The sequence below is a fragment of the Xyrauchen texanus genome, chromosome 18 (assembly GCF_025860055.1).
Source record: "Xyrauchen texanus isolate HMW12.3.18 chromosome 18, RBS_HiC_50CHRs, whole genome shotgun sequence".
In the NCBI taxonomy this organism is placed as follows: Eukaryota; Metazoa; Chordata; class Actinopteri; order Cypriniformes; family Catostomidae; genus Xyrauchen; species Xyrauchen texanus.
Window position 1 is genome coordinate 864165 of NC_068293.1, and position 24451 is coordinate 888615.

Consider the following 24451-nt stretch of genomic DNA (forward strand, 5'->3'; position numbering starts at 1 on the left):
TACATTTTGTTGTCCAAGTACCTGTTACTTTGTTCAATGACAATAAAGTTGAATCTAATCTAACCAATCTGATGACTGTTGATACAAAAGGAGTTAACGGTCAGGAAAAGCAGCTGAGTGAAGAAGGTTTTGTGTTTGTTACAGGGGGCTGTCTGTGTGAACTCTCACAATTAAGCTGGTGCTCTGAAAAGGTCTAAAAAATAAAAAAAAAAGAAGAAAAAATTCTGGATTTTGGAGTTAGCTGAACCAATGTTAAAATGATAAAGTTATTTTTCAATAGCCATATTTTTTGTTTTTGTGTGAAAAGAGGGTGGGTGGTGGCAGTGGGGCTCATTGGGTGCTCAGCACCCCTAAAGCTCCGACCCTAGAATCGCCCCTGCGTCACCGTCAGCATCGTCTGAACTTCAACTGACGCGCACCAGTGTACTTCGGCGTACTTTCTTCATACACTCACTGCGCATGCGCATGTTGCTATCTGTTTCATAGAATTGGGAGAAAAGTGTAAGAGAAACTAAACCAAAAGAGGTTGTATTGACATACATATAGGCGAATACTGGGATGAATTAATATATTTGTATTTGTTCGTAATACCATCTATCAGAGACACATAATTGCATACAAATGGTAAAAGAATCTGAAAACTCAAGTTGACAGTTTGTGGTAATTGTTAGATAGAGTGATCATTGTTAAATAGAGATGCTATAAAGGCGTTTGATACCTTTATAAGTATATTCGCTTATTCAATATTAAATATGTTGACTTGTTTTCTTTTTTATTTATTGGACATTTTTTGGGGGTTGGGCTCTTGGGAAGCAGAGGAAGTGGTGACGCATAGTGTTCACAGGTTACTTTCGGTTTGTATGATTTTAGAAGTTAAACCAGATAAAGTCCTGATATCCCCACGGAGAAAGAAGGTTCACCTGTTCAGGTAAGGAGAAGATTAGAGATCGTTTGAGGCCTGCCCTCTTGACCACTAACTAACAGTGCTATGACGAACCTGTATGTCAGATCTCAACGATTCAAATTTTAAACTAACTTTATGTACAAACAAATATACGTGGTTGTTTGTTTTTCAATCACGACAGGACTTGTGATGACGTGTTTCTATTTTAAACTAAATTCCTACAGTTGTACAAGATTTAGTAAACAAAACCTGCGGTGGGTCAAGTGCATTTCAACATCTGCCATTTAAAGTGATGTCACCTCCGAACTTCAGATCGACCAATGTCACTTTAAGACGTTTTTATTATTATTATTATTCAATTTAAAAAGAAAAAATATACATGTCATTCTCCTACTGGACATGTCACCACCTGCTTTGAATTAGGGATGTGCCCGAAGCCGAATACCTTATTCGGAAAGGCACAAATAATGACTTTAAAACGAATAACTAATACATCAGAATATTAATAATAATAAAAAAACTGATCACACAACGAGCAAAGGTGTTAAGCAATGTTTGAAATAGTCATACCCAAAATGACAAAACAATGATGAGTCTGTCAGTATTACTCCAGTGTAAACATTATGAATGAAGATGCGCGCGATGTGATTTCAAGTTCAGATCGTCCGCGGTCTGGAATCCGTTTGCAGTCTCTTTTAATAAGAAATCTAATCTCTTATCAGGATTTACATCAACTAAGACACTACACCATACACACTATATCATCATTACACCACACTTGGTGTAAAAGGCGCCTATAAGGGGTTAAAGTGATATCGGGTAGATACCGGGGCAATAGTTATAGGCCACAATTTGTCAAATAATGCGAGTAATGCGAATAATTTTTTGAGTAACAAATTAAGATGATGTTTACTAAAAATAACTAGGCCTACTTCAGAAAAAAGTCAACCATTTCCTGTTAATTTCGAACACAGTTTCATTTTGGGTTAGGCCTATATGTATTTCATACATGTCTAAGGTTTTTAGGCCTACTATACATTGAAATACACTTTGGAAAATAATATAATATAAATAATCTAATTTGTATCTGTAATTACTACAATAGCAAGTTCTGTGATCGTCGATGAACTAATACATTTTCACATTCATTAGAATTAAAATTTCGTGTCCTGGTGTTTATTATTAATATAACAGATTCATTTATTCATGGATTTTGATTCCAGTGGTGGCTGCATAGGATTGTTTCCAATTTCCAATAACTCCAGAGCGTTGTAAAGTCCAAAAGTCAACATGTTTTGAAAATGGATGTAATAATTTCCAAAATTCACAACATGTTTTTATCTAACGAAATATTCTGCATCAATCCATGTTTGTTGGCTTTTAGACTTTCAAAAACCATTTTCACTGCGGTGAAAAAACTTGCTGGACACAAAGCGAGGCGCGCACCTTCCGGGGCAGTCTAGCAGCTAATATATAATATATTTATTTGTATAGTCTAGCACTATTATATATTACAAAAAAGATTATATTGTGTAGGCCTATCTGCGTTCGCTTGGCGCTCCATGCTCCATTTAATCCATATTATTCTATTTTAATCAAATTGAGGATTTTGTTCGAGGGTTTTTACATTTTTTTTAGGGTGATGACGCCATAAAATATGACGACAGACATTAGAAGCTTCATTCTAAAACCTCAATAGAAGTTTCGAATGTAAATATGACATGACATTTGGTACAGTCTAGTATGAACGCACTGAAAAAAATTATTCATTGGATTTACTCAATTGAATAGTGGACATTGGTTGCACACAAATTGTTTGCTTTGGTAGCCACTAACACAATTGTGTTCAGTCAACACAGACGAACACAGACTATTCACGTTCAATCAACACAAGTACTTTATATTGATATAAAGTTAATGGAATGTGATTATTGTAAATATTCTTTTTACATCAAGTTAAATTGTAATTTCTATGTTCTAAATCTATATGTATTAATAAAATAAATTACAGTTTATTTATGCCCTTGATTTCAACAAGGAAAGTTGAAATCAAGGGCAACTGGACTGGTTAAGGTTTCTTGAAGGGGTTTCGCTTCTCATCTGAGAGGCATATTTAGTTCTGACTGAACAACTACCATTCAGCCACAACTGAAGAAGCCTCTTGGATGAGAAGTGAAACGTCTTCAAGAAACCTTAGCCAGTCCAGTTGCCATTGATTTCAACCTTTCTTGGATAACCATGACCTGAATGACTTTACAAACAAATTAGTAAAGAAATAAACAATTATCAAATGTATTGTTGACATTTCACTTTACTATTGTAAACATTAACAATATATTTTCATTAAAAACTATAAGTCTTTTCAATTCTGACATTTTATTCAACAAATGAATGTACTGCACAGGTGTGGCTAGAAAATAAATGGCACTGCGTTTCCAAAATTAAAAGTTCACCATAATGTGACATGGGGATGTCAAGACTTGTTAACAATGTAAGATATATATTAACACGTTGACTAGTAAAATGTGCCTAGTTCTGGACAGTAATCAAAACTGTAAAACTTGGTGGTACTAAAACCGGGCCTCAACACTGCTTCCTGGGGTGTACTGCATACTGTAGCTAAGAGCCCCAAAAAAGTATAACAACAGTATAACAACAGTCATGGGCTAATCAAACTAAGAATAATGCGCTTCTTTCCAGATGTAGCTTAGTTTGGCTAAAACATGCCAGAGCTTTTTCAAAATGCATCTGCATCTATAAAAAAAACTACAAGAAAAAACACCTTAAATGTACTGTGGGAAGCTTAAGGTTTTGGAACAATGCTATATTAACAGAGCAAAACAATGGAATGGTAAAATCCTAATGTGCCTGGTGTACTGTACAGTAATCAAGACTATACAACTTGAATATCACTGGATTGGTGATAACAAAACCAGGCTGCAACACCACTCACTCAATACTGTAGCTAAAAGACAAAAAGGTGCATCCCAACAGTCATGTCCTAATCGAACCAGGAGACAAAAACATTGAGCTCCCTTCCCTGGTGTAGCTTTGTTGTCTAAAACAGGTCAAATAATTTGTAAAATTTAACTGCAAACTGCATCTATAAAACAATTCACTTCAAATGTGACATGGGAAGATATGGTTTTTGAACAATGTATTATATTCCAACACATTAACACATGGAATGGTAAAATGCAAATGTTCCTTATGAAGTAATCAACTGTAAAATAAAAATATCACTGGACTTGGTAGTCCCAAAACCATGTCGCAACACCACTCAGTCCAGCAATGTAGAGCTGGAGAATATTAGTTTGCCAAAAGTCATGTCCTAATCCAACCAGGAGCATAGCTCATCTCTCTTCACTGGTGGAGCTTAGTTTTCAAGCTTTGAGCCTTTCCAGACAGTTCACCTGCATCCACCTCCATGATTATCTTTTGAATTACCTCAAAAGTGTAGCGGAGCTTTGTAGGGTACTGCATGTTTAATGCATAAAAGAGTCCAAACAACATTGCAGACGCAAGGACTACATTCTCAAGATCTCGAAGTGCCACCACACCCTCGATGACTATTCCGACGTCAGAGGGTTCACTGTTGGCAGTGTCTTTCACAACATAGATCCCCACTGTCGTCATCTCTATGGCACTGAAGAAATTGGTCTCAGCCATTTCCTGGTGAAAAGGACACAATTATTTAAACTCAGACCTCATTAGGACATAGAGCATCTTTTAAACTACACCAAAGTTACTTACAACATTACTTTTGTGCTTAAAAATACAGAATTTTGTTTTACTCTTTACTTAAATAAAAAATGTTTTACCGTCAATTGCAGGAAATAAATTAATGTTCAAAATCTTCATATAATTCAGCATTGAAGATCTCTTAAAAGCACTGTCAAAATCTCGTCTCTATCTCGTGAACCCAATTTTGTGTCTCGTCTCCTGAACGTTTTGTCACACCCCTAGTTATAAAGATTCAAATCCCTCTGCCATATGTGCTTTTGCATAAAGAAACAGCAGACACACTTTCTTTTTCTTAAGTTGAGAGGTGATCCAAATAAAATGTAACTCCTTTTGCGGCGTCTCTATGGGGGAGTCGTGGTGTGAGCCGCTATGTTGGTCTGTTGTTTTGCCCTCCAGCTCACCGTGCATGTCACATGACTGAAAACTATGAATTGTTCTTTCATTTAAAAAAAAAAACAAAAAAAACAATGTTACACTATTACTTCACTATACACTCACCACATACTCCTGCATGAGATGATCAGGATCCTCGTTTAGGTAGATGCAGAGTCCTTTGATGACACATTCCCGACCAGCATCAATGTCATCCTTAGAGAATAAAACAAAGCATATGACTGCATTTTAACACAACGCTGTAACAAGTAGTTGTTTTATTTGAATGCAAAGGTAAAGACATTTCATCATCAATTGACTACCAATGGACATAATACATAGGTTTGTTTGATTTGTTTGCCTAATAATAAATTACAGTAGACAACAAGAACATTTTTCAAATAATAATTACTTATTGGCGTACTTAAGACTTTAAAATTAATTTAGTATTTGTCCCTAGTGTTTTTATATTTATGTTTATATTTCTTAAGTTACTTGCTACTCGCTACTCAAGTAATTTTTTCAGTAAATCCTTTTGTACTCTAAGCTTGATTTATACTTTTGCGTCGAATCTACGTCGTAGCCTACGATTAGCCCAACGTGCACCTCCCCAAAAATGTAACTACATGTCGCAGCGATGTGGACTGCAAAACTGTGATTGGTCGGCTGGATAGCCTTGCAAGGCCTCCAAGCCCACAGCATTACACAGCGCGAGGAAGCCGTGAGGGGAAAGCAGCGAGTCACGCATTGAATCAAAGCCATTGGTCTCTATTAAGTGAAGCATTGCTTCAGCTTTGCCCAAAAGTGCAGAATTGCTGGCCAGCCGAGCCTTGAAAAGTGGAGCTCAAAGTTAAAAAATAATTAACACCTTGTTTCATTACATCTATCATTTAAGGAATCAGCTTTTTTGAACGTTTTCGTTAAATGAACGGTTTAATGACTCACTCAAAGACAGTCCGTTGGTGTAACAATGTAACTGCGCGCTGAGTGACAGTCTTTCAATGCGCAGAGACGCTGTTTAGTTTCGGTTACATTGTTTTTGTGTATGCTGACCACATCATAACACCTATTTATATAGCAGCAAATAAATATAAATAAATAAATGGTGGTAATACCGAATATCGCGCTATTGAGCCACTCAAAATTACCGCAAGGGAAATTCCTTCACCCCGGCAGCCCTACCACAGGCCACTGGGAGATGATGCAAAAAATTTAAACATTACTCACCACACAAACATGAGCTGACTCCACATGACATGTACAGAGTGTGAGTTTAGTGTCCATCTGCAACAACAAAGAGCAAGAACATAAATTAATGTTACCATGAAATAATTAAAAACTAGACTATATGTTAACGTTAAATCATAAGCCTTTCAAGTTAAACTCTTCCTTCTTGTTTAAGATGAACAGCTAAGAACCATTTAAAAACACATTTTGTAGATTAAGTGACCCTTTGTCTTTTCTAAAAGGTTAAACTTACTCAAAATGTACCACACAACTTAAAACATTATGCAGTTCCTGGTAAAGCAGTATTTTGGCTGTTTATGCCACAAAGTTAACATGGCTGGGGCCAAGTACTGCTACCCCACCCCCAAAGTAGTTGTTTTATCTCTACAGTTACCAATAGACTGTATAACGTTAAAACACTTACCCAGTAAACACAGGAAAATACAACTGTGCACTTTCTGAAATGAAGTATCTCTGGCTTCCAGAACTGGGACTAACATTAGCTCAAATTACTTTCACGTTATCGTTACCTTGTTAGCTCATGGTTAAAACCATAGACATAATAGAGATAGACGCCCTATTGGCCGCAAGAAATGCCGGTCATACTCCTAGTTACGTTGCGTGGCAGCAGTTAAAATGCCGAGCACTGTGCACTGGGATCCTTCAGATTGATAGTCAAAATGTCCCCGTTTACCCCCTCCCCCCCTTTTCGGGGATTATGTTCCCAGTTTTGATCTCGGACGTCTGGTCCCTTTATATCATATCAGAATATTCTATTACTGTTAAGCCCACTATGCATATTAAAATACGCTGAACCATGTGTCCTGTATCATAGCTACATGTATGACCTTTGCAGAAAAAAAAACCCACGTGAAAATCAGTTCGGTATTCAGTTCGTGTGATTAATTAAATGCGCTGACAGCTCATTACACAGCTCACAGTCACAGCTCGAGCGGGTGATCGGTCTAAGATGGCGGCCCCACGGATCGTCCGCGCCAGTAGGCAGTAACGTTAGCGGTCGAAGGGCGTCTACTCTCTATTATTTCTATGGTTAAAACACACTTCATTCAAATTCGACAAAAACTAAATAAAATTCACCAAAAACTTGTTCCAAAAATCACCAATTTCAGTTTGGCTGCAACAAACCTCTAACTCGTAGAATTATTATTGTAGCCTATTCTGTCTGTAACTTCCATGATGCACGTATCTGTTTCTCTCTTATGGTAAACAAGTGTTTCCTAACTGGTAAAGTTACTCTGAGCTACGCAACCGTTTGTTGCAGGTGTTTAACAAGCGACCAAAGCGGTCCCCGCATTAGTCTCACTTTCATCTTGTAAAATCTGCTTTTTTCTTTGCTCTCTTCGAAAATGGTGGTCCCACATTATTTAATTGCTGTTACCAGCAGGCTATTATAGCAAAGCATACTTCAGGGCTTAAAGTGAAAAAAATTGCTGAGCCTGAACTTTTTTGGGGGAGGGGGGTTGTTTTGCAGAGACGGACTTATCTTCAAATGGAACCATTTATTTTTAAGTATTACGGCTGTATCTTAATGGCATCTTTTTATTAATGAAGGCCAGTATCACTGATATTTTATTTAGTATACTAAATTTTAGGGTTATAAAATAGTCCGCAATGCATAAATTATAAATTAAATTCGATTAATCCTTATTAAAGCTACAAGCGTTCTTTAGTCAAAGAGTAGTTAGTAGTTTTCTCTGTTCCCTTTGTTCTTTGGTTAACTTTACTGACAGACAGAATTAGTGGCTACTGTCACTTTAAGATCTACAGCTGGTGACAGGATCTCACGCGTCTCATTTTCTCACTACTCTTTACTTCCATTTAAGATTTTATTTAACTCATTTAAAGTTAATAATGATTGATTCTTGTGAGGATACTCGACAAAACGGACATTTTGGCATAAATGTGTGTGTTATTGTTCGTTCAAGCGCGAAAGAGAATTCGATACTGGTTCGCGACTTTTTGTGCCTCGTGTGTGTGTGTGTGTGTGTGTGTGTGTGTGAGGAGGACATTTACTGAAGTGCGTTCTCTTTTGTCTTGTCGCACATTAATGGTTTAAAGCATTTGGTGGACAAACTAATAACTAATAAGAGCTAAAGAATGACAAAGAACGGATGCAGCGTTAATTGTGTTAAATATTTTAAAACATTAAAGCTGGACAAAAAAAAAAGAAATCGCATACGTTAACGTTGACAGCACTAAAGGTGCGTACACACTGCAACGTTACTTGTCATACATTGCTGACAGAAAATAAAGCGGTTTAAAGTGGACTCGTTTTCATGGTAGGCCTACACATAATGTTTTTTTTAGTAAGCTACACAGAATGTTCTACATTAAATATTTAACTAACAGTCTGAAGTTACCTAGCAGCAGTGTATGTTAATGTTAGCTCAGTCAACATAAGGCTAACATCAAAAGGTGTAGACAGAAAATATGATTATGCTGACCTGAGCTAATTTACTGAAATCAACCAACTCACATCTCCTTTCTTTTCATCCATGATGACATTAAGTCACCTAATGTTGTTTCTGGAGTTCTGCGCTCCATGCTTTCACCGACGACGCTAACGTGAGGTATGGATCTCAATCACACTGTTGCCAGGACCCGCCCTGCTCTGCTTCTGATAGGCTTGTGACGTTAGTTAGAGCTGCGCTCCTCTCATATGATTGGTAGGTGAAATCAATTGACTCGAAAATATTAAACCGCATTCAAGTTCCCAGTTTCAAATGCAGCCGCGCGGTATGCGCGCTCATAATGGAAGCGGCGCACTCGTTTTTTCCAAGCGCGTCCGCGCCGAAAGTGCGTCCGACTGTAATTTGCAGCCTGATTAATAAATTTTGCCTGCGCCGGAGGCCGGACCTGCCCTCAAGCCGGAAATCCGGCCCCCGGCCGGAATACTTTAAGCCCTGATACTTACAGAGTTGAGCTGAGGTGGTGGAATAGACCCAGGGCGAGTTGAGCTGGAAGTTGCCAGTGAAACGTTGAAAAGAGCGCGGAATTTTCTTTCTTCTTCCCGAAATGCATTCGGGTGCGTGAATATCGCGAGATAAAATGAGAACTGACTTACTTTATCCCAACATGAGCTAAATATGTTCGTGCACGCTTTCTGCATATAATGTGCAGTGTACACAATGCTATCACGTTTTACTTAAGAACATAAAACCCTTTAGTAAAATATACTAAATATCATTTGATAAATCTAACAGGTGACCAGTCTCCCTTTTTTCAGTGCGGTCAGAATGACCGCTATGGCCATTCTAGTAGTTATAGACTTCCGGTAGTTCTAGTGTTAAATGCAAGTACAAGTCTATTGCTTGATTAGTGTCCTTTGGAAGATCAAAGCGTGTCTCAGCCATGACAGTATTACAAATGTCATAGACAGTAATGTCTTTGTATTGAAGGCCAAGTTTAAAATATATCTCTATAAATTCATGCGCATCCATGCTCTCAGTAACTTTTTTTTTTTTTCTTTTTTTTTTTTTCTTATTTCGAACAAGTAAATAACTACGGAAGAGGATTAGGGCCAAGCAATAATAAAAAAATAAAACCATCTCGAGATTAAAGTCATTATAATGCGAGATTAAACTCGTTAAATTTCGAGAAAAAAGTCGAAATACAGTCTTGAGAATAAACTCATTAAATATCGAGATTAAAGTCATTATAATGCGAGAATAAACTCGTTAAATTTCGAGAAAAAAGTCGAAATACAATCTTGAGAATAAACTCATTAAATATCGAGAATAAAGTCATTATAATGCGAGATTAAACTCGTTAAATTTTGAGAAAAAAGTCGAAATACAATCTTGAGAATAAACTCATTAAATATCGAGAATAAAGTCATTATAATGCGAGATTAAACTTAACAAGTTTTTTCTCGAAACACAACGACTTTATTCGCGATATTTAACAGTGACAGATGAATGCGTTTCTAAAATGCCATTGGCAACCAAAAACTTTTGCTTTTATGTGACCTTACATCCTCACTGATAGGTGTCAGAATAAAGTCAAAAACCACATACATCAGCAAAAAATACTTTGTGCTTCAAAAAAAAAAAAAAAAAAAAGAGTCAATTTTAGTTTTATAATTTGAATACATATTTTATTGCAGTAAGTACATCAGAAATATCTTCTGGGGGAAAAGTTTGTTTGCTTTATTACTGTCTTTAACTATAATCTTATGAAACTCTTTCATCGGTTACTGACCTTTGGATTACTTTTACTGGGGTTCCATTTAATTCAATAGTCCCGCTCTCCTGAGTGACATCAGTGCCATGATACTGTTAATGCTAGTTTTGCTGAGAAAAGCGGACTAGTCTTAGTATTTCTGTGGTGTGCACAGTGTGTGGAATACACGGATGACCTAGTGGACCTACTAGACTGCCCCATTATTTGATTGGACTCCAGAGAGATTTTAACAAAAAATTTTTAACACATAACTGGGAAGTTATGAATGAATTTAACATAACTTCCATGATAACTGGACACCACTCATATGCAGCGTGATGAGGTCATGGTATAACAATGTAGCAGGTCGCTAATGTTTAAAACATTTATCACGGAACAATGGCTACAGATTCAACTTCTATTTAAAGAAATAGTAGGCAGTAATCAGTAAGTAGTAAGCTTGTATTGCATTCCAAAAATGATTTGTGATATAGCCAAAAATCTGATCTTCACCCTTGGGCCAGAAGTATACTTCACACAAGTACACGTACAGAGATGCCAATGCATTGCCAACACATGGTCCGGTTGAACATGTTTAAAGTGTGTTCTTGCGTTACTATGACAGTACCAAAAATCAGTACTCAAGGGGGAGTTACCTTCAAAAATTTGTGCGATTATACTTTATATGGTATTTTTCATGTAATTTGCTATTAATATATTGACTTTAACTTATTTGCCCAGTAATTTTCTCAAACTGTTGCTCCACCATGACAATAGTTGATGCATCATGAGAATGCAGTGCATACTTGTGTTCTGGTCTGACATATTTCGGTATGCAACTATGTACAAAATCGAGCTTGTGTAGTGTCTGGGTTCACATACTTTTGTAGAGTTTGTTTTTGTCTTTACCTATATCACCCAATGTCCCAGATTACCACCCTAATTAGGCCTACCCTAAATCTGAATATAAATGGGCATTTTGTTAATGGTTACTTGTAATTTAAATCAGAATAAGCGATGAGAGACAAAATATGTTAGTAACACATTCATTTAGTGCAATTAATTATATGAAAAATAACACCTTTAAAAATTCACACAGTTAATCATGTCCTCGACCTGTGTGTATGTATATCTGTAACTGCAGTGTGTTCACGTTGACTGATCTTGATTGGCTGAAGAAAATGTAGGAGGGGCATCCGGTCACATGGACCATTGGCAGGCAGTGCATAGTTATCCTGAGAGTTTACATAAGCAAAAATCAGAAACACTATTGATTTATTTTTTCCCGAAACGATGTCACACTTGTTATTATTCATTTTTGCTAGAAGTAGCCTATATACCTTATTCACAGCTTTGCAAATATCTTTTTCCATTTTTGATGGGAGTGACAATGAGGCTGTGAGGGATAGACGCACAATGTCTCTTCAATGGGTTTCTCTGTTGTTTGTAAAGTGTTTCTGAATCATTCCGCTGATGAAACACTGAAAAATATACATTTCCAAGGAATTTCAATAGACTAAAAACTTAAATAGCTTTATGCCGTGCATGTCAATGAAGAGACGGTAAGTCTATTCCTCACAGCCTCGTTTTCACTCCCATTAAAAATCAAAGATGGTGGTACTGTTAATAATGTCTATCAGGGCCTTTCTCTCCTACCTTTTAAATAAAGAGAAATCTTCAGTGAGCCCCCAGATACCAGTAGGACATTGTGTTTACTTTCAGTTATATCACACAGACATTTTATTTACACCTTGTATTCATTTTTCTTTCAAATAAATGACTTTCTGACGACATACAGCCACTGTCTGTGTTGGGTTACACGGGAGGAATATGGGGAGAAAAGTAAATTGTCTAAAGACAGACTTGAGCTCAGATCTCCCACACTGAAAGTCAACTGCTATACTAATTTCACCATGCCAGTTCTTAGATATAGTATACAATCTTCAGATTTACACACTTCTGCCTTTTCTTCGACGATTACATAGTTTTGACAGGCTCCAACGGACTAATGGCGTGTAAATAGCATTGAAGAGACGGTGGCTGTGTGGATAGTGCTGATTAGACACACTGAACCAGTGGTAATGGCCCCTGTGCAGCTGCATTGCGAAATTATGTTAAGACAAACCAATTTATGGCATGATTTTCAGTTATGTTTTTCAATTAAACTGATCAATGGGGACTTAAAGACATTTAAGAAACGAAGCTTGATTTTCTGTAACGCTGCTTTTAAATGATGTATATTGTGAAAGTGCTATACAAATAAAAATGTCTTGAGTTTAGCTTGACACAGTGTCCTAAAAACACCACACTTATGACTAGAGATGCTGAAAATGAGTGACACAACAAAAGTGAGTGTAAAACACTTAAAGGATGGGCAAGGAGGAGGCGAGAACCGGCTTGACAATATAAATGATAATTTAATGAAAACTCAAAAACACATAAACAAACACACATGCGGACATGCCCGTAATTCTCTCTCTCTCTCGAACAATCGTCACCGGCCACCTTTATCCCTCGCGCGCCTCATCAGGCCGATTGGGGACCGAGCGCGCGATATTCCGACCCGGCCCCGCCCCCCTCCGCTCCACATTCCTCCCGCCGTTATCTCAGGCCGGGGTGCCACCGGCATGACGTACACCCCCCCCTATCCCTTGGGCGGGGTGTATTTCGCGTTTCGCGTGGTCATCCCCGCCTTCCTCGCCCTGGGAGGAGACAGGAGGGGAAAAACAACAACAAAATAGGCGAGGGAAAAGGCCAACACGGTGCGAAAGGGAGAGAGAGAGGAGAGAGAGAAAAAGCTCACTCACAGGTTCTCTGATGTACCGTCGCATGGTCCTCGAACACTCCTCCACACTCAGGCGGACGACAGCCGCTCCACCCCCGGGCGAACCGGAGTGAAACCGTCGACCCCCAGCGGGTAGAAAGCGACTCCGCTTTTCTAACGGCAAATGGGGACACTCCTCCACCCCTGGCAGCGGCTCTACCGCTCCGGGCGTTCGGAGAGTTTCTTCCCTCCTCCCCTCGCGGACGGCGGTCTTCCCTCGACCCCTCCGCGTCTCTGGGGACGGCAGGGCATTCCTCCGCCCCTGGCAGCGGCTCCCTCCCTCCAGGCGGTCAGGGTATCCAGTCCCCACTTGCCCCGCGGACGACGGCCGTACCCCGCATCCGGGCGGTCGGCAGCGGCGCTCCCCTGGATGGATGGCAGTGTCGAGGACTCTGCGACGGGCATCCCTCCTCCTTCCCGGGTTTCAGCACCAACGTAAAACAGTTAAAGAATGGGCAAGGAGGAGGCGAGAACCGGCTTGATAATATAAATGATAGTTTAATGGTAAACTTAAAACAAAGACACAAACACATATGACGGACATGTCCGCTAATGATCTCTCTCTCCCGCACGGCCCTCTGCAGTCAGCCTTTAAACCTCACGGAGGCATAATTAGCCTAATACGGGACCGGGTGTGTAGGATCACGACCCGGCCCCACCCTCCGCCCTGCCACAGTGAGATGCTGCAAAAGCGTGTTGCCTGTGTACATAGACCAAAAATAAAAAATACAGCAGAGGATGTATTAAAAGTGTTCTGTTCAATGATACGGAAATGAAACAAGCAATATTTTGTCTTTTAAAGACACGTTTGAAAGTTGAAATCTTTTACTTGTATGTTGCCCTTATTTATGTATATTATGTCATGTTTTGGAATTGTCTGAATTACAATATTTACAGGGTTGGGAGGATTACTTTAGAAATGTATTCCACTACAGATTACAGATTACATCCTGTAAAATGTCATTTGTAATGTATTCCATTAGATTACTCAATGTCAGTAATGTAATCTAAATACTTTAGATTACTTTTCAGCACTGGTAGATTTTTTCACTTCTTTTGACAATAAAAACTCAAAATACACATGTTAAAAATACATTCTCTGAAAAACCTAAATATCTTATGCAGTGCTTTTTTAAGGATTTTTACATATTTTTACTGGAAAACAATACAAAATTATCATCAAGAATATCATTTTTGCCCTAATATCAAAGATCTTACTAGAAAATTGAAATTATGATCCTACGTGAATTTTCTTGAAACATTTTTGGATTTGACAGAGAAACTGGCTATAATAACCCTATATATTTAATATATAGGACAATTATATTCATAATTGTTTTATAATATCTATTGCAGTAAATATTGATGTGAAATTAATTAATCGGCACAAAATGTAAACGATGGGCAGTCCTATTTTAAATGTTTTTTGTATGACATTAAATTAATGTCATTGCATTTAATAACAAAATATCAAACAAAGTGGCATCTAATACAAATGATGCAGGAAACTGACTTCATGTTTCTCAGGCTTCTTTTCCAGTTACTTTGATGATGTCTTTCGTGAAGTGTGTTTTTGCTAACATTACTTAAAACATATGCCACTTGGTTTGATATTTCATTAGTGTGTCCAAATCATTTTTGCATCCATTGTATCTGGAGATGTTTGCAGTGGTGATCGACAGTGAAACAGCTCTGTGTTCTACATTGGAGGCTCATTTCTCTGCAGGCAGGAGATGGAGTTTCAGCAGATGCTGTTGACAGTGCAGGAGTCTCTCAGTGGAGATGAGGTGCAGGACCTGGTGTTCCTGTGCTCCGATCTGCTCAGTCTAAAATACCTCAGTGCTGTGTCCACAGCCAGCGAGCTGTTCGTTCTGCTTGAGACCAGAGATCTGCTGTCACCCGAGGATCCATCTCTGCTCCTAGAGCTGCTCAAGATCACGAAACGTCACGGCCTGATCCGGAACCTGTGCTTAGATGCACATATGCAAACTAGAGGTCAGATCTCCTCCTACAGGTGAGGAGGCAGCTGATAGTAAACAGAGACATGTGTTTGAGTCTATGTTTGGACTACCACAAAAAGAATGACCTTACTGTAAGCCTTACAAGTCAAAATTATGTTTGGTTTTTTTTTACTCAAACTTATACCAGAAATGCTGTCGAATAAGTTGAACTTTTATTGAATATTGCTTTAAGTTTCTTATTAGTGTGTAATAGTGGGCAGTATTTATTATTCTACATTTCAGACAGTTGTTGTTTGAGCTGTCAGAGTCCATCACTGGCGAGGACCTGAAAAACATAAAATTCCTGCTGATTAAAACACTACCACGCAAAAAACTGGAGCAGGACATAGTAAGAAAGAAAGCACCAACATAGCCTTCATGTTTTTAACCTATTTCTGCATGGGACAAGACTTCTGTTTGACTACGCAAATCATGTCTTTTAGACGCTGTTGCAACTGTTTGTGGAGCTAGAAAAGGAAGACCTTTTGAATGAAAATAATTTGGACCTTCTGCAGGGAATGATAGGAAAAATCAATCCTTCTTTAGAAAAAATCATTATTCTTTATAAAACAAAGAGTGAGTTCAGTTGTTCATCTAATGTTTCATATGAGGGAAATCGTCTCATATAATACAACAAACATTTGCTTCTACAGCTTTTAGCATTCTCTTTGTCTTTTTACAGATAGTGAAATGTTCCATGCGCAGGAGACTGGGAATATTTCTTCTTCAGCTGAGGTATCATCTGATTTGAGTCTTTCGGATCTTTACGTCTTGTCTGTGTAAACACTTGACCATTTGTCTAATTAGCATTGACACACAGATCTTGAGTTGTATACCAACCAGAACATTCTGTGTATTAATAGTGGCATTTGATTTCTCTAAATAATCATCTGTTAATTTTTCTGCTGCTTTTCAATAACTTAAAGGAATAGTTCACCTAAAATGATATTCTCCCATTACGCACTCATGTCCTCAACTTGTTCCAAACCCACATGACTTTCTCACTTTTGTGGAGACAGGCAGAATGGAACAACACAATGGTGAGTAAATGATGACAGACTTTTGATTATTGGGTGAAATAACTATAAAAGAGTAAATCTGTCTCTGTCTCTTTCTCTCTTTGTTCCACAGCCCTCACCACTGACATCTCACTCATCAGGTGAATTTATCCTGCAGAAAGTATTCAAACGTTTTGGTAACACTTTACATGAATGTTCCCTTTGTTAAGGGATTATAAAGGGGCCTATTGATGACTATTAAGTCTTTACAAAATAAATCATTAATATGCGGTTACACAACATGAGGGTCATTTACATGCAATACCTACCAAATAGTGAGCCATTTTACCTCACATAAATGCTTAATAACACTTATTCAGCATTAGTAACCTTTGAAAATGTACCTTAATATAAAGTGGACACAGAATATAAATAGTGAGCCAATTTATCTCACATGTTCAAAATTTTCAAACAGGGATTGAAAAATGTCCAAGGAACAAAAACGAAAAACCAATCCAATTTTTTTAAAATAAATCATTCAAAATAAAATAAATAATGTTTCAAATAAAATAATTCGGTCCACATAAGATGAGTATAAACACTCCCAAGCAGTGCGGATCTGCCGGAGACTTTGATTTTGGCTATTAATTGAATTTAGATGGCCAGATGTAATTTTTGTAATATTACAAATATTTTAGGGAATATATATAATATTAATAACACATTTATTGAAAAGGGTATTCATTATGTAAGGGATAATGTACAGTCAGCTGGTTGTTATCACACAATAAACCCCCACAGGGTGATCAGGACTCCGATGCGAAGCGGTCATCTCTTGTATCACCCTGAAGGTTCATTGTGCGATAAACACAGACTGACTGTACATTATTCCACTTATTACAAGCTATTATTTTGTGAGAAAAAGAAATCGCCGAACAGCTGAAATCCACCTCCGATTTCTGTTGGTGTTTATTTTGAAAAAAATTACCATCTGACTCCTCATTATTCAGCCTATTACAAAACTACTTGTCAAATAAATAATGAAATGCACATGAAACATTGATTTGAGTTGAAATTATTTTATTAGCTGACTTGTAGCTGACTTGAGCTGAGAAGCATGAACGATGGTTTGCAACACCCGTGATGTGTGGTGTGTGGTAGTTACAGAGCAATATCTGACCGCTGGATGGCGCCGTTGACAATCAGAATCCAGTATTCCAGAGAGCCGTGTAATAGGCATTTGTAACATGCTCACTATTAGGCATTAACCATTGGATGAAAGTTGCCCTTTTTATGCTGGTTGCTACTGTATAGTCCGCATATGAATTATTTATAATGCACATGCAAATCACGTATTAATGTTTGATGAACGCCTTTATAAAAACAAAGGGAAAGTAATATTTCAAAGGACATTATCTTTTTTTTTATGAAAAATGTGTTAACTCTAAAGAAATAAGTTGTACTTTTGACAAATATGTTTTAAATGATACACTAACATGAGATGAAGAGTCCAGTTGTTTTATTCAACTTGGGTCGGGTCACCCTGTAATGATGGTTGCCATATTGAGATCACATGACCAGCCAAATAATACTTTTCTGTGATTCTGCATCCACACTAATAGGTGTCAGAATAAGTCCAAGATGAATACAATTTTGAATGCATATTGAAATATAAACACAATCAATCAAGTCTCATATAAAAATGCCACCTTATAGAAAGTAAAAAAAATGAGGTATCATAAAATCACATATGTTTGGTATTGCTCTTCTTGACAGTTGATATAATGGGGGAGCAGGTGGATAGACTTTTCCTGACTGAAGCTGCTGAGTCTATTGCAGGTAATAATTTGTCCAGTACGCCCCTTATCATCACATTTGATCGATGTTTCTAGCTAAGCATGTCTCATCTACATGTCTTAGATCAGAGCCAGCATCTGGAATTCAACTCAGAGATTGAAAATGAGTCAGTTACTGAGAATCTAGAGGTAAGATTCCATCAAATAAGATTCAGAAGCATTTATTGTGGTTATTTATCGAAAATTGCTCACTGTTTCAGTAACTGTTTTTATCTTTAAGCTGAAGGCAGCATACAGTGTACTGCATAGTATTCAGAAAGTAGTATTCCAATCATACAGCGTGACAGGTGTAATCCGATTAATTAACAAATGACTTACGAATCTTTGTGAAATGTGTGTTTCCATTTATAAAGCTTGAGAACGTCACACTGCCTACATTTATTTTTTCTTCAATAAGTTCCTTTCAAGTGATTTAGCCAAAACCTTTGAAATTTTACCTGAAACATCTTTGGCATGTCAGTTTGTCATGATGTGCCAATTAGTTTTATTACATAATTAATTCTGATACATTTAAACTGGAAATGCACATAGAACGATATCAAATTCATGACACCCAGTATGTATAATTGTAATAGCGGTATCTACTAATTGTAACAATAAATAAAAAGTACTATAATGTCATTATAGTATATTTTGAATGCGTATATACTAATGGTAGTCAATAAACAACACATTAAGATAATAATTATATAATTATAACTTAACACTGCACTTGATGTGGAATTCAATTTTAAATTTTAGCCTCCATTGTTGTGATTTTAGTGTTAAAATGTCAAGCTGACATGAGATTAAAGCACTGACATATCATATCATTATGCATGCAATATACCAATATATGGATACAATAGGATAACAAATTGTGAAAAACTGAGTATAAACAAATTACTTTCACAAACTACCTCTTAGCTAAAGACAGCATCTTAGTACCAGTGTTGGATAAAATATATGTAAATGTCTGCAAAAGTCTACTTAGACAATATTTGTGCTGACTTCAGTGCTATATTCATTTTTCCTGAGACTTGGCATGGATCAAACGCAAATGACTGACATTCTTGTTGATATTGTTTCTCCATTCACCACCACTGCTTTTCCTTTTTCTTTTTGATGAAATTTCAGCAGTATGGTACAAATGTACACATTCTGTTGGTCATCCTGTGTATCTTTTGTGCTAGATCCAGAAGTATGAGATGGAGGGTGACTGGAGAGGATTCTGTGTAATCATCAATAATTATGATTTCAATGCATGCGACTTGCCGGAAAGAAAAGGAACAGACATCGATCAAAGTTAGAATAACACATGCAGTTACACAAACACACCAAACACACATGACAGTTGCATGATGTTCACCTGACCACACTATCCACACATAACACCAACTGCTGCCATGGTTATTGCAAAAAGGATCACTTTTTTCTGTAATATGTGGAATGTCCATATTGAAAGAGTTTGTCTGAATACCAAGTAGCACTAATGACATCACTGTATGAATTGTGTTGTGTCTATACAGAGACGTTAGTGGCTGTGTTCAAGTGGTTGGGATTTGATGTCCTGACCAAACAGGACTGCAGTCGAGAGCAAATACTTAAGGTGCTAATCGACCTGGGCCATCGTGACCACTCTCGGGCAGATTGTGTGGTGTGCTGTGTGCTCAGCCATGGACGTGTGGATGGTGTAGTTGGGGTTGATGGACAGATTGTCACCTTTAAGGAGCTGATGAATCCTCTGCAGTGCCCTACTCTCTACCAGAAACCCAAGCTCTTTTTCATCCAGGCCTGCAGGGGCACAAGTCGTCAGAGTGCTGTGGGTCCGCAGACCAACAGAGCTGATGACATGACAGTCAGTGATGCAGCTGTGTCCAGTGACACCATACCTGAGGCTGCAGACTACCTGTTAGCCATGTCCACTGTACCTCACCATGTCTCCTACAGGGACCCAAACATAGGAACCTGGTTCATACAGTCACTCTGCTCTAACCTGCAACAGCTGGTGCCAAGGTGAGCACACAGAGATCTCCTTATGGCTTGGGTATAGTTATTTTTTTGTGAATTCACCCCTTCAATTAACTAGTTACTGTTCATTTGAATCTGAACAATGTAAGACATCTTGTGTACCCTTACGAGGATCTGTTGACTGACTGAATGAGAGGAGGCAAGTCGTTCTTTCAGTTTGTCTCGTTCAACAAGAAAAGTGATAGATATTGTTTGCGGGGAAACACTCATGATGCTTAAAGGTGCAGTATGTAAAAATTTTCATGTAATATTCTACTATATTTTGCCAATGTGTGAACGGCTTGTAAAGCAACTTAAAAAATTAGCCCTTCCTGGACTTCCTAGGTTACCTGTTAAAGCTTGTAGACTGATTTTCATGCGAAGGGAGTGGGTCGCTTTTGCTAGGAAAGAATGTGACGTTTATGCGTGCTCCCGAGAGCCTTGCCTCAGTGGTTCTCTTCCGCTATTCAACAGCAACAACAAACTGCAACACTAGATAACGTTATCTTAGAGATGAATCAAGCAAATGTCCGGCTCCCAGCACAACACTGACTCCTACACAAACTCAGAGTAAGCCAAAGAAAATAAAAAATTATTGACCGAATGTCTGAATGTCGAGATAGTCTGCACAGACTGGGCTGATTACCTCAGGCATACTGTGCACGATTTGATCCGGAACGTGGAAAACAACTTTGTCCTTTACTCTTTACAGAGCTGTTTAGTTTGTAATCCTACTGTAAAACCTGAAAGAGAAGTAGAATTTTGAGCCATAGGTTCTCTTTAGCTTCCAATGGGTTTTCTAGGATATCGACAAGATCAGAGGGATCCGCTGACCTTTTTTGCAGAAGGGAAAATCTGTGAATAGATTTAAATATAAAACCTTTAAACAGGGTCAAATGTGATGACCTGAGAATACCAGTATTGGGGAGCTGCTTTGAGACTGTAGCTTCCCAAGTTACAAGCTACTCAAAACTTCAAATAGTTAAACTACAGTCAAGCTACTCTTTTAAAAAACACTAAAACAAACAAAAAGTATCTAACCGCACTGTTTTAACTTTATTGTCATTGTGCAGAGTACAGGTACAGAGCCAATGAAATACAGTTGTTTTTGCATATCCCAACTAAGCTGGGGTCAGAGCACAGGGTCAGCCATGAAACAGTGCCCCTGGAGCAGATAGGGTCAAGGGCCTTGCTCAAGGGCCCTCAGTGGTATCTTGACAGTGCTGGGGCTTGAACCCACAACCTTTTGGTCAGTAAGTCAGAGCCTTAACAGCTGAGCTACCACTGGCCACTTTGGCTACCACAAAAATGAACATTCTCTCAAGGTTTACTCCCCCCTGATGCCATCCCAGATGTGTGAGACTTTCTTTCTTCTGCAGAACACAAAAAAAGATTTTTAGAAGAATTTCTCAGCTCTGTAGGTCCATACAATGCAAGTGAATGGGTGCCAAAATTTTGAAGCTGAAAAATGCACATAAAGTCAGCATAAAATTAATCTACAGTATAAGACTCCAGTGGTTAAATCAATATCTTCTGAAGCAATATTATAAGTGTGGGTGAGAAACAGATCAATAATTAAGTCGGTTTTACCATAAATTCTACTTCCTGCCCAGTAGGGGGCAATATGCACAAAGAATGCAAATCACCAAAAACAATGAAGAAGTACCGAAATATAGTATTGGTATTGGTATAAATATTGGTTCCTCAACCACACTTATTATATCACTTCAGAAAATATGGATTTAACCACTGGAATTATATAGATTACTTTATGGAATGTTTAGAGGAATTTATGTGCATTTTGGAGCTTCAAATGTTTGACACCCAGTCATTTGCATTGTGAGGACCTACCGAGCTGAAATATTCTTCTAAAAACCTTTGTTTGTGTTCAGCAGAAGAAAGAACATCATGGACACCTGGGTCCTGGCATGGCATGAGGGTGAGTAAATCATGAGAGAATTTGAATTTTTGGGTGAAGTCAAGTCAAGTAGATTTATTGTCGTTCAACCCAACCTAACCCTAACCCTAACCCTACAGTTAGCAGAGTACACAGCGAAACGAGACAACGTTCCTCCAGGACCATGGTGCTACATAAAACAACATAGAACAAACACAGAGCCACATGAGACTATACAGACTAAATAATATTTCTATTTAAAGTGCACGTGCAAACATGTGCAAAAAGTACAGGACAGTACAATAAATTACAAAAATGAAGAGGACAATAGGCACAGTGGGAGACAGTGCAGCGCCGACCAGTACACATTTGTAATCGAGTAGTGCAAAAAGATGACACTTTCTAAAATGCTAAATGTAAACATAACATACTATGAAATAGTGTTCTATGGACATAGCAGTTATTGAGGTAGCAGCCAGGTATAAGTGACAATGAATTAAACTGCAACTCTGGACATGTGCAAAAGTTCGATGGTATACTGGTGTGTGTGTGTGTGTGTGTGTGTGTGTGTCAGACCAGTCTCTGAGTATTGAGGAGTCTGATGCTTGGGGGAAGAAGCTGTTACACAGTCTGGCCGCGAGGGCCCGAATTCTTCGGTACCTCTTGCCAGATGGCAGGAGGGTGAAGAGTTTGTGTGAGGGGTGTGTGGGGTCATCCACAATGCTGGTTGCTTTGCGGATGCAGCGTTTTATGTAAATGTCTTTGATGGAGGAAAGAGAGACCCCAATGATCTTCTCAGCTGTCCTCACTATTCTCTGCAGGGCTTTGCGGTCCGAAAAGGTGCAAGTCCCAAACCAGGCAGTGATGCAGCTGCTCAGGATGCTCTCAGTAGTCCCTCTATAGAATGTAGTGAGGATGGGGGGTGGGAGATGTGCTTTCCTCAGACTTCGAAGAAAGCAGAGACGCTGCTGGGTTTTCTTGGTAATAGAGCTGATGTTGCGGGACCAGCTGAGGTTCTCTGCCAGGTGAACATCAAGAAATCTGGTGCTCTTGATGATCTCCAAAGAGGAGCCATCGATGTTCAGCGGAGAGTGTTCACTATGTGAACAATCATCTCTTTTGTTTTGTCCACATTCAGAGACAGGACTTGGGTCTACACCAGTCTGTTAGCCACTGCACCTCCTCTCTGTATGCTGACTCGTCGTTCTCATCATGCTGACTCAGCAGTGGACTGAGCACACAGCCCTGGAGGGCCCCAGTGCTCAGTGTGGTGGTGGTGGAGATGCTGTTAACCATCTGGACTGACTGAGGTCTCCCAGTCAGGAAGTCCAGGATCCAGTTGCAGAGGGAGGTGTCCAGGCCCTGCAGGTTCAGCTTTCCAATCAGATGATGAGGAATGATTGTGTTGAATGCTGAACTGAAGTCTATGAACAGCATTCGAACGTATGAGTCCTTGTTATCTAGGTGGGTGAGGGCCAGATGGCGGGTGGTGTGACGATACACGAACAGCAGTGGCTCTAGTGAGGGGGGCAGCTGGGTCTTAATGTGCCTCATGACGAGCCTCTCGAAGCACTTGATGGGTGTGAGTGCGATGGGACGGTAATCGTTGAGGCAAGACACTGAAGACTTCTTTGGCATGGGGATGATGGTGATGGCCTTGAAGCACTTGGAACGACGGTGCTGCTCAGAGAGATGTTGAAGATGTCGGTAAGAACATTTGCTAGCTGGTCTGCACATCCTCTAAGTACTCTGCCAGGAATGTTGTCTGGTCCAGCAGCATTCTGTGGGTTGACTCTGTGTAGAGTTTTTCTCACATCAGCCATGGTAAGACAGAGCACCTGGTCATTGGGAGGAGGGTATGGTCTTCCTCGCCACCACGTTGTTCTGCGCCTCAAAACGAGTGTAGAAGTCGTTCAGCGCATTTGGAAGTGAGGCATCTTTGTCACAGGCAACTGATGTTGTCCTGTAGTTTGTGATGCCCTGGATGCCCTGCCACATGCGCCCCGGTCTCCCCCGGTCACCGGCATCAGACGACGAGGACTGGAGGCCTGGCCTCCGCAGCAAGCCGAGGTCGCATAGCTTCTCTTGCAGATCATCATGCAGCTTGGTTGTTGCATGAATCTAATATTTTAGTAGTGTCTGGCGATGGTAAACACGAACACCGGTTGCTCCGATGTCCGTGTGCCATAAAAGTTGGGCTAACTAACAAAAATAGCACCATTTTGGATCCGGACCGGCCGCTGCGTGCTACCGCACCACCATCTTGGATCTATAAACTATTCCTTTAAAGAGCTATTTCTACTTCAACTAGCCCTAATGTATTCAGGTTGATTCAGAGTTATGTTTCAGATTCAGATATTAAATAATACTTTTGACTAAAAATATCAGTTAATTTAGATATTTCTAAATGCAACACATTTTTAAGTTAACGTTTTGTGTGTGTGTGTGTGTGTGTGTG

The 24451-nt window shown here is 38.9% G+C and overlaps 1 protein-coding gene across 1 annotated transcript in view; it reads left to right on the forward strand.

Moving 5' to 3' along the window:
* The first annotated feature begins 813 nt into the window (after positions 1-813).
* Positions 814-24451, forward strand: part of casp10 (caspase 10, apoptosis-related cysteine peptidase) — a 28973-nt gene continuing 5335 nt past the window's right edge. The window contains exons 1-11 of the mRNA XM_052148740.1: positions 814-928; positions 14980-15267; positions 15497-15602; positions 15697-15829; positions 15936-15988; positions 16273-16293; positions 16385-16412; positions 18028-18090; positions 18172-18236; positions 19280-19391; positions 19616-20102. Of these exons, the coding sequence (XP_052004700.1) occupies positions 861-928; positions 14980-15267; positions 15497-15602; positions 15697-15829; positions 15936-15988; positions 16273-16293; positions 16385-16412; positions 18028-18090; positions 18172-18236; positions 19280-19391; positions 19616-20102 (1424 nt within the window). The 5' untranslated portion in view covers positions 814-860. The remainder of the gene's footprint in view (positions 929-14979; positions 15268-15496; positions 15603-15696; positions 15830-15935; positions 15989-16272; positions 16294-16384; positions 16413-18027; positions 18091-18171; positions 18237-19279; positions 19392-19615; positions 20103-24451) is intronic.